Source organism: Coenobita brevimanus, chromosome 77 (genome assembly GCF_032717465.1).
Source record: "Coenobita brevimanus isolate Jiangsu-jjx chromosome 77, ASM3271746v2, whole genome shotgun sequence".
NCBI lineage: Eukaryota > Metazoa > Arthropoda > Malacostraca > Decapoda > Coenobitidae > Coenobita > Coenobita brevimanus.
The window spans coordinates 794,404-804,403 of NC_137030.1; the positions used below are offsets into that span (position 1 = coordinate 794,404).

General features: G+C 43.2%; 1 protein-coding gene across 1 annotated transcript in view; it reads right to left on the reverse strand.

Annotated features, from left to right (window-relative positions):
* Positions 1-9,021: 9,021 nt before the first annotated feature.
* Positions 9,022-10,000, reverse strand: part of LOC145408366 (homeobox protein OTX2-like) — a 6,265-nt gene continuing 5,286 nt past the window's right edge. The window contains exon 3 of the mRNA XM_080279093.1: positions 9,022-10,000. This exon is cut by the window's right edge and continues 55 nt beyond it. Within this exon, the coding sequence (XP_080135219.1) occupies positions 9,306-10,000 (695 nt within the window). The 3' untranslated portion in view covers positions 9,022-9,305.

Sequence of the window (10,000 nt, forward strand, 5' to 3'; positions counted from 1 at the left end):
CCGGTATCTATCTTTCACTTCGTCTCATCGTGTTTCTCTCTCCGATTTCCCCCCTGTCTGTCTGTCTGTCTGTCTCTCTCTCTCTCTCTCTCTCTCTCTCTCTCTCCCTCTCTCTCTCCACCACGCCCCTCTCATCACCGCCCTCCCTCCCTCCCTCCCTCTTTTCATCCTCCCTTCCCTCCACAATATGATACTCCCTCTAGAGATGTATGGATCTTTAAACGGCTGTGTGCGTGTGCGTGTGTACGTTTAAGCCTGTGTACATACGTGTGTGTGTGTGAAAATCCTGGCGCATCGCTCATGTGCACCAAATTTAATCTCACACTGAAATCCAGGTTGCGTTATGGACATGTAAACAAACTCTTATTTTATATCCGGTTTGCACAATCGAGAATTTTTAACATTTCAAAATCTTAAAAAAATATATATATATATCAAGATGGAATATATAAGTCTTCTGTTTTTCTATATACTTTTTTTTTTTCATATTTATTTGAGTTATTTTTCTGAGCTTATAAGTGTCATATTTATTTTGAAAACAGCGCGAAACATTATGGCAAAATTTGTGAAGGGTATTCGTGGTGAGATGAATACAGTCTCTCTCTCTCTCGCTCTCTACCTGCCTGCCTACCTCCCTTCCTCCGTCCCTACCTACCTACCTACCCTGCCTCCCCCTGCGTTAAACCACCTCCCCTGCCACCCTCCCTGCCTCTCTCTCTCTCTCTCTAGAAACCAAGGAGAGTCAAGCCTTCCTTCTCGCAACCCAACTCACCCTTCATCACTCCCTCACTTTCAAAACTTCCCTACCTTCCTCCCTCTCTCTCTCTCTCTCTCCCAACCCCCTGTAGAGCCACACCACCTCCCCTACCAGTCAGCACCCCATGATGTCTACCACACACACACACACACACACACACACACACTTTCTCCCCTATCCTTCCCTCCCTACTCTCTCTCTCTCTCACACACACACACACACACACACATTTGTCGCTCGCTAATAGTCAGATGAATGGATGGTAGGCAAATGGGTGTGTGGTTAATGGGTTGTTTACACAGGATGGTGGTAGTTGTGGTAGCGATGGTGGTTGTCTGGGGATGATGGATGGTGGTAGGTGGTGTGGTGTGGTGATAATTGTGGTAGAAATGTTTATTGCTGTGACAGGGTGACTTGATCGATGGTGGTAGTTGTGGTAGCGATGGTGGTTAGAATGGATGGTGGTAGACGTAATGTTTGTTAATGTTTATGGATTGTGGTAGTTGTGGTAGTGTTCGGTAGGTTGACAAATTGTGGTAGGAATGTTTATTGAATGTTTATTGATGTACTGTGGTGATGAGAGAGAGAGAGAGAGAGAGAGAGAGAGAGAGAGAGAGAGAGAGAGAGAGAGAGGCGTGAGGGGGGGGGTAGGTGGGCTTTGTCACCTAAACATCTGCCCTACAAACATTCATACCCCAGCACCTGTGGCGATGGTGGTAGTTGTGGTAGTAATGTTGGTAGTTGTGGTAGTAATGTTGGTAGTTGTGGTGGTAATGTTGGCAGCTGTGGTAAAGTTGGTACAGGTAGTTGTGGTAGTAATGCTGGTGGTTGTGGTAGTAATGTTGGTAGTTGTGGTAGTAATGTTGGTAGTTGTGGTGGTAATGTTGGCAGCTGTGGTAATGTTGGTACAGGTAGTTGTGGTAGTAATGGTGGTAGTTGTGGTAGCCAATTTCTCACCTCATTCTGTTAATCCCGTGAATAATATGTTCATGAATAAGAGAGAGAGAGAGAGAGAGAGAGAGAGAGAGAGTAGGGAGGGAAGGATAGGGGAGAAAGTGTGTGTGTGTGTGTGTGTGTGTGTGTGTGTGTGTGTGTGTGTGTGTGTGTGTGTGTGTGTGTGTGTGTGTGTGTGTTTACATCTGTACGGGTAACCAAATCACCATAAATACCCTCTGTTACCACCAGTATCGAGTTACCGTCATTGTTTCCTACCATATGATCGTTTGGAGGGGGGTATTGCAAGAGAGAGAGAGAGAGAGAGAGAGAGAGAGAGAGAGAGAGAGAGAGAGAGAGAGAGAGAGAGAGAGAGAGAACTAAAAAGAATATGGGAAGAATGGATGTACGAGAGAGAGAGAGAGAGAGAGAGAGAGAGAGAGAGAGAGAGAGAGAGAGAGAGAGAGAGAGTACAAACAGGAACGGATACATGAATAAAAAGAGGACAGAGAGAGAGAGGGGGGGAGGGAGGGGAGAGAGAGAGAGAGAGAGAGAGAGAAAGAGAAGAGAGGGGAGGGGAGAGAGCCAGGGAGGGGAAAGACGAGGACGGGGCGACCCATTGTAGCGGTGAGATGATGCGAGATAGAAAGAGGGGAGAGAGAGAATGACGGGCATGTGACCAATAGATACATACACGATAGATACACTAATATACCCGATAGATACAAGGGCACGTACGATGGATGTAATATACGCGACAGATATAAGGACTCATACGATAGATGTAGTAATATACGCGATAGATACAATAAGGCGCGATAGATACCCTCAGACGATAGATAAAACAATACACACGATACACAAACGCGATAGACACAACAGAACCGCCAGTTTAAGAATCTCCTTGGTTTCTAGTCGTTACCAGTAATTTTAGCAACCGTTAAAATCAGAATATTTAAATCTAGCGAAAAATAAGAAAATAAATTGACTTTTGGAATACAGGACTGAGTAGGGAGGCTGCCAGAGATCGAGCAGCAATGGAGAGCGGCCGTTAGGTGACCAAGGCCGACTAAGACAAGCATATTTGAATTTTTAAAAAAACGTAACGAAACGACGACTGCGAACTTCAAGGTAAATTCTTATCGCATTCACTTGAAAACGAATATGACGTAATAAAACTCAAAAACAACAACAACAACAAAAGAAAGCAATAAAAATTTACCTTATCCGATGCCAGAAAAAAACGATGAAAAAACACACACAACACAATATACAAAAAAACTCGAAAATCCGCATACCACTCCCGAGATAAATATATTAACTCAAACTGCGTACTTGAAGGTGAAATTTTAGACTTTAAGATGATTGCATGGAGGCAGGTAGGAAAGAAGGCAGGTAAGGAGAAAGGAAGGAAGGTAGGTAGGAAGGAGCCAAGGTAGGTAGGTAGGAACGAAGGTAGGTGGGTAAGTAGGTAGGTAAGTAGGTAGGTAGGTAGGTAGGAAGGAAGGTAAGTAGGAAGGAAGGAAGGTAAAGAGAAAGTAGGGAAGGAGCGAAGGTAGGTAGGTAGGAACGAAGGTAGGTGGGTAAGTAGGTAGGTAAGTAGGTAGGAAGGTAGGTAGGAACGAAGGAAAGAAAGCAGGGAGTTGAGGAAGAAGATTCAAGGAAGGAAAGGAGGTAAGGTATAAGAAGATGGAGGAAAGGAAACTGAGAGAGAGAGAGAGAGAGAGAGAGAGAGAGAGAGAGAGAGAGAGAGAGAAGGGGGGGAGGAAGAAATATCAAAACATCCCAAATCACCTCAATGAAATGGGCCACACACTCACTCACCCACCATTTCATCCCACGGAATCCTGAAATAAGGTGGATTTAAAACTACATATACACCTTTAGATAATATATTTTACAAAACCACAGAGCTTCCCACCACAGCCAGGTAACTACACCGCTGAGGGATAGATAGACCGATAGATAAACTGGCAGATAGATAGAAACCAAAATGATGATATAGTGGGATTTGAAGAGGGTATGGGGAATTGATAGATAGATAGACAGATAGATAGATACATAGATTTATAGTTTATTTATTAACTATTTTTTAGCTTGAGAGACTAACTAGGAGAGGTTAGGCTTTCACTGAGGGTACCTGGAGTGAGACGCCTTCATGTGGTGCCATGGAGAGAGAAGGGCAGTTCCTCCGACCACATACATCCCTCAACCCCCTCCCCTATCCCCCAGAAGGAAGATGGGGGGGTAGGGGGTGAGGGTGGGGGAGGAAAGGGGGGGGAACCTATAACACCAGTCCACACCAGCACGCATCTGGTATGGACGGAGCCGTAGATGGAGAACGTGAGAGAGGGGGAAGGGTTAGCTACAGCCTTCTTTAACCTTAGCGTACTTCCCTCCTCCTACGAACTCACAGTCGACGAAATCATAGGTAAAGACTTAATAGGTGTCCCCTTCTTGCCCCCAGTTACGTTCGAGAGAGAGAGAGAGAGAGAGAGAGAGAGAGAGAGAGAGATATTAGAAGGATATTTACTCTCGTTTGGGAGGGAAGGAGAAATGTTAAGTTAGAGAGAGAGAGAGAGAGAGAGAGAGAGAGAGAGAGAGAGTGCAAAATAATCCCCAAACTCAAAACATGGCCTGAAAAACAGCAAGAAAAACAAAAACACACACGCCACACTGAGGGGGGGGTCAAACAGCCGTCAAAAAAGTATAAGACGTAAACATCGATGAATAAACATTTTTTTGACACGCCGACACTTATTATCGCAAAAAAAACGAGAAAAAACGAAAAAAAACACACACCTACACCAGAGAATGTTTATTGTTTTTCCCACACAAATGTTGATTGAATGTTTGTTGTTTTCTTTCTCCCTACACAGATGTTGATTGAATGTTTGTTGTTTTCTTTCTCCCTATGCAAATGTTTATTGAATGTTTGTTGTTTTATCTCTCCCTATGCAAATGTTTATTGAATGTTTGTTGTTTTATCTCTCCCTATACAAATGTTTATTGAATGTTTGTTGTTTTATCTCTCCCTATACAAATGTTTATTGAATGTTTGATGTTTTATCTCTCCCTATACAGATGTTGATTGAATGTTTGTTGTTTTATCTCTCCCTACACAGATGTTGATTGAATGTTTGTTGTTTTCTTTCTCCCTATGCAAATGTTTATTGAATGTTTGTTGTTTTATCTCTCCCTATACAAATGTTTATTGAATGTTTGTTGTTTTACATCTCCCTATACAAATGTTTATTGAATGTTTGTTGTTTTATCTCTCCCTATACAAATGTTTATTGAATGTTTGTTGTTTTCTCTCTCCCTATGCAAATGTTTATTGAATGTTTGTTGTTTTATCTCTCCCTATGCAAATGTTTATTGAATGTTTGTTGTTTTATCTCCCTATGCAAATGTTTATTGAATGTTTGTTGCTTTATCTCTCCCTATACAAATGTTGATTGAATGTTTGTTGTTTTATCTCTCCCTATACAAATGTTTATTGAATGTTTGTTGTTTTTCTACACTAAGATATTTGTCATTTTATTTTTCCTACACAAAGAATGTTCATTATTTTTTCTGTATCGTGAAACTTACCTATTTACAGACCTCTCTCTCTCTCTCTCTCTCTCTCTCTCACAAAAAATTATTGGATCATAAGTCAAAATCAAAACTCTTTCAATAAGTTAGTATATTTCCAAAAAAAAAGACACACAGACACAATGGGAGTTAGTTTAGGTATTAAAATTTACACAGAAAATAAAATGAAAAAAAAAATCTATATATATGTACTGCCATGGGTAAGATTTTGAAAGAGAGAGAGAGAGAGAGAGAGAGAGAGAGAGAGAGAGAGAGAGAGGATACACTTTCGTTTGGGGAGGAATGAGAAATCTGGAACGAGAGAGAGAGAGAGAGAGAGAGAGAGAGAGAGAGAGAGAGAGAGAGAGAGGCGTGTCCACTAATTAACGCTCATGGCTGTACATTTGACATATATGAAATTGAAATATAAAAAAAAACGAAAAAATGAGAAAAATTTATCCCCTCATGACCCGAACAACTCTATGATCCTTAAATCCTGCTGACGAGCGATTTATTTAGCTGAAGAGTGGGTCATAGGAGCCTGAGAGTGAGCGAAGCAATATGAAACAAGTCAAAGCGATAATATATGAAACAGCGACGTATAAAAATGAAACTGTACATCTGAACGAAAAGAAACGGGACCTAAAAAGTCCCTTAAGTACTCAGTAATAATAAAATAATAATAATAATAATGATAACAGTGGCTTGAATGCTGATTATCTTTGCTTAATTGGGGTATTATTGCACTTAGGAGGGTAGGTAGGTAGGTAGGTAGGTAGGTAGGTAGGTAGGTAGGTAAGTAGGCAGGAGGGTAGGTAAGGAGGTAGGTAAGTAGAAAGGTAGGCACGTAGGCTGGAAGGTAAGTAGGAATGTAGCGAAGTTGGTAAGTCAATCTGTAAACACGTAGGTAAGTAAGTAGGTATATAAGTGAGGGAAGGAGGGAAGGAGTAAGAAGAAAAAGAGAAGGGAGGAGAGAAAGGTTAGATAAAGAGAGGAAACGAGGACAGGAGGAAGGGAAGAAGAGTCGAAGGAGGAGGGAAAGAATGAAAGAGGGACCGAGGAGCCTTCTTGCTTTACTATCCTTACCTTCGACTTGTAGAATTAGACAGCATATTGAGTCTTCTCTCTAACAAGCAGCCTCGAAAGGACCATTAGGGCTGTTGCTGTTTGCTTTCCTTTGCACTCCTTTGAAGAGGGAAAAGGGGGAAGGAGGAGGGGAGAGAAGAAAGGGATAGGGAGGAGAGACACGTGGAGGGATAGACGCCACAGTACCCTAAGCATCTCAATCCCGGTACGGTCAAAACACACGAACCGTCCCCCGCTCAAGATGGCAAAATATCAACATCATATAAACATTAGGGTACTTTTTCGGCCTCTCCATTTTCTTATAGGTTAAAAAAAAATATGCAGCCACTGTAAATAAACCCAAAATAAAAATAAATAAATAAATAAATCCATACCATATTACTGAAACAAAAAATGAAAAGCAAAAATATATCCTGCCAACCCAAACTTCAAAAAATTCTATTACAACTCAAAAATCGTCCAACCGAACCTATTCCCAAAACCAAGAAGCAAAAAATATTAATTCAAAAAATGTTAAAAATCTATAGCTATGGACGTATCAAAAATATATTAAAAATCAGGAAATTTTAAAAGGAGAAAGAGTTGGTTTCGAAAAATTACACTTAACACATCGAAGGGCAGACACAAGTGCAATAATAATAAAGACAATAATAATAATAATAATAATAATAATAATGTATCAGCACTTGAAGGACAGATTTTGCTCATATTGACATTATTTACAAAGCAATTTTCACCCTTACAGACTAACTCTCTCTCTCTCTCCCTCTCTCTCACCCTGGTCCTTTAATCGTCTTGGAATTGTGGTTGAAATGTTGGTAGTTGTGGTTGGAATGTTGGTACCTTGGTGGATGTGGTAAGGATGCTGGTACTTGTGGTAATGTCGATAGCTGTGGTGGTTGTGGCAGAAATGTTGGTACATGTGGTAGTAATGTTGGTAGCTGTGGTAGTACTGGTGGTAGCAATGTTGGTAGTTGTGGTGGATAAGTAAAAAATGTTTATTGAAAGATTCGGAAATTATCAGGCCCTTATTCAACCCCTTCCGTACGATGATTCTCTCTCTCTCTCTGCCAGCTGCTCGTACCCCCCTAAGTACAGGCTTAAGGGGTGAGGGTTGAGAGAGAGAGAGAGAGAGAGAGAGAGAGAGAGAGAGAGAGAATGGGGGAGGGAAGGAAGGGTGAAAAGAAGAGGAAGGGAGGGAGGAGAAAGAACTGGAGGGAACGAAAAGGGAGGAAAGGGAGGGGAGTGAAGGGGAGGGAGGGGAGAAAGGGAGGGAGGACTCTGTGTGTCGTGGGCATTGAAGGGAGGGAGGGAGGGAGGGAAAAGGGGGGAGGGGTATTTGCCTCTCTCTTAATCCCTCTATTGGGCAGGTGGTATCTCTCTCTCTCTCTCTCTACGCACAAAGAGAAAAGAAAAAGAAAGAGAGAGAGAGAGAGAGAGAGAGAGAGAGAGAGAGAGAGAGAGAGAGAGAGAGAGAGAATTTTCACACTTTCTCAAATCACTCTCTTCCCATTTAAATATAAAAATGGAGAGAGTATGGTCCTTTGAATATAATACATTTGGGTAGGGTAGGGTAGGGTAGGGTAGGGTAAGGCAAGGCAAGGCAAGGCAGGGTAGGGTAGGGTAGGGTAGGGCAGGGCAGGGTAGGGTAGGGTAGGGTAGGGTAGGGTAGGGTAAGGCAGGGTAGGGTAGGGTAGGGCAGGGTAGAGTAAGGTAGGGTAAGGCAGGGCAGGGTAGGGTAGGGTAGGGTAAGGCAGGGTAGGGTAGGGTAGGGTAGGGTAAGGCAGGGTAGGGTAGGGTAGAGTAGGGTATGAGATATAAAAGAAAAAAATAACAGCAGAGAGAGAGAGAGACAGACAGACAGACAGAGAATGAACCAGACGATTTTGTCCATCCTACACTATTAATTTATTATTTTTTTTTACCAAATTTGAAAAAAAAATAATCAAAAACAAAAATAAAAAAAACAAAAATAAACAATACCTCGTACAGAAAGAGTGCAATGAAATTAATATGGGCTAGATTAATGAAAAAAATTATCTATATATTAAAACTGTGTTTGTGTGTGTGTGACTTAATATTTCCCCCTTAACCCTTTCATGAACGGAACAGTTCTGGCTTTCCCTTAAAGTTACCTTCCACATAAACAGGAAAACAATGAGTTGGGTTGGGTTTTCTATTTAGTGGCATATTTATGTGCCAGAATAAGACAAGGATAGACCAAGGATGAACCAGGGTATATTAAGCCCATTCAAGACCAAATTCGGACTCAGCACACATAGAGAGAGATAGAGAGAGAGAGAATGAGTTGAGGGCTTAATTATCAAAAAAAGGTGAGCAGAGGTGAGGAGGGATACCTGATTTTTTTTTTCTTCATTTATTAAACACTTGTCCTTGTTAGATGTAAGTAGCCTGCATCCCACATTACAGCGTGCAGTTAGCAGTGGTAAGAAAGTTCAGATATGTCCTATCATCAGAGAAATACAGGTTCTCTCTTCATGTCCTATCATCATCAGTAGTACTAAAAATCATCAGAGGCTTTGTAGACAATACGATACAGTTCTCGGAAGGTGTCCATACCCTCTCGTCCTCAATTTTAACTACGTAAACAAACATCCCTTCGCCCCCACACCTCTGCCCCCCCAGTTTCAACAAAGACCCTCAGTCGACATGAACCCCATCCTCTTCCACGTCCCTGGGTAGCTATCCGAACTTTCACGCCCTCGGTTTTAGTCACAGGGCTCTCGGACAAAACACACACCCGACTGACTCCCTCCTTCTCGAGTACTTTCTCCCTTCAGCTTTGAGTCTTAGAAATACGGCCATTAGACAACACACAAATCTAGTCTTCGCCTTCCACCTGCTTGGGTACTCATCCCTTCATCTGTCAGTCTTAGCTAAATGGCCATTAGACAACACACAAATCTCATCTTCGCCTTCTGCCTTCTTGGGCTCAGAGGACCTGGTATTTCTCGCCAAAGTCCATGCAGTCTTGTCCTCCGGAGGGTGTGGCGACGCCCTGTACGGAGGTCACGGAGGTCCTGGAGTAGTGCTGTCCTCCCATCATGCCGTGGGAGCTCATCATGTGACCTCCCATCTGCTGGAACCCGCCCATGTGGTTGGGAGTGAACTGGCTGTGCGCGGTCATGTGGTGCGGTAGGTATTCCATGCTCATGTTGCCGTAGTAGCTCGCCGAGGCGTAGTTCTGGTTCCAGGATGTTGCCGGACTCTTACTGGCAGTCATGTGGTAGGAGGGACTCTGCATGCAGTTGGCCGTGGAGACGTGGAGGTCCCCCATTGGTCGCAAACTTGTCGGGGCCCATAGGGACGAGTAGTTACTGTGGTCACTGGACGGGGCAGACTGAAAGCTCCCGTAGGTGTGAGTGGGTGTGGGTGTAGGGGTGGTGTTTGGGGGTGTGTGTGCTGAGGCGGGAGACACCGAGGGGGGCTTATACGCAGGGGATGCCGGGCGCGGGGAACTCTTTACGATGGGAGGCGGTGGCGATGGCGTGATGGGACTCTTGATCTTCTTGGGCCGGGGTGCTGCGGCCTTCGTGCTGTCGGTGGTGCTGGCGGCCGGTGTGGTGGTGATGGTGGTGGTGCTGTTGCTGAGGCTGCTTGTGCTGTTGCTGTTGTTGCTGTTATTGG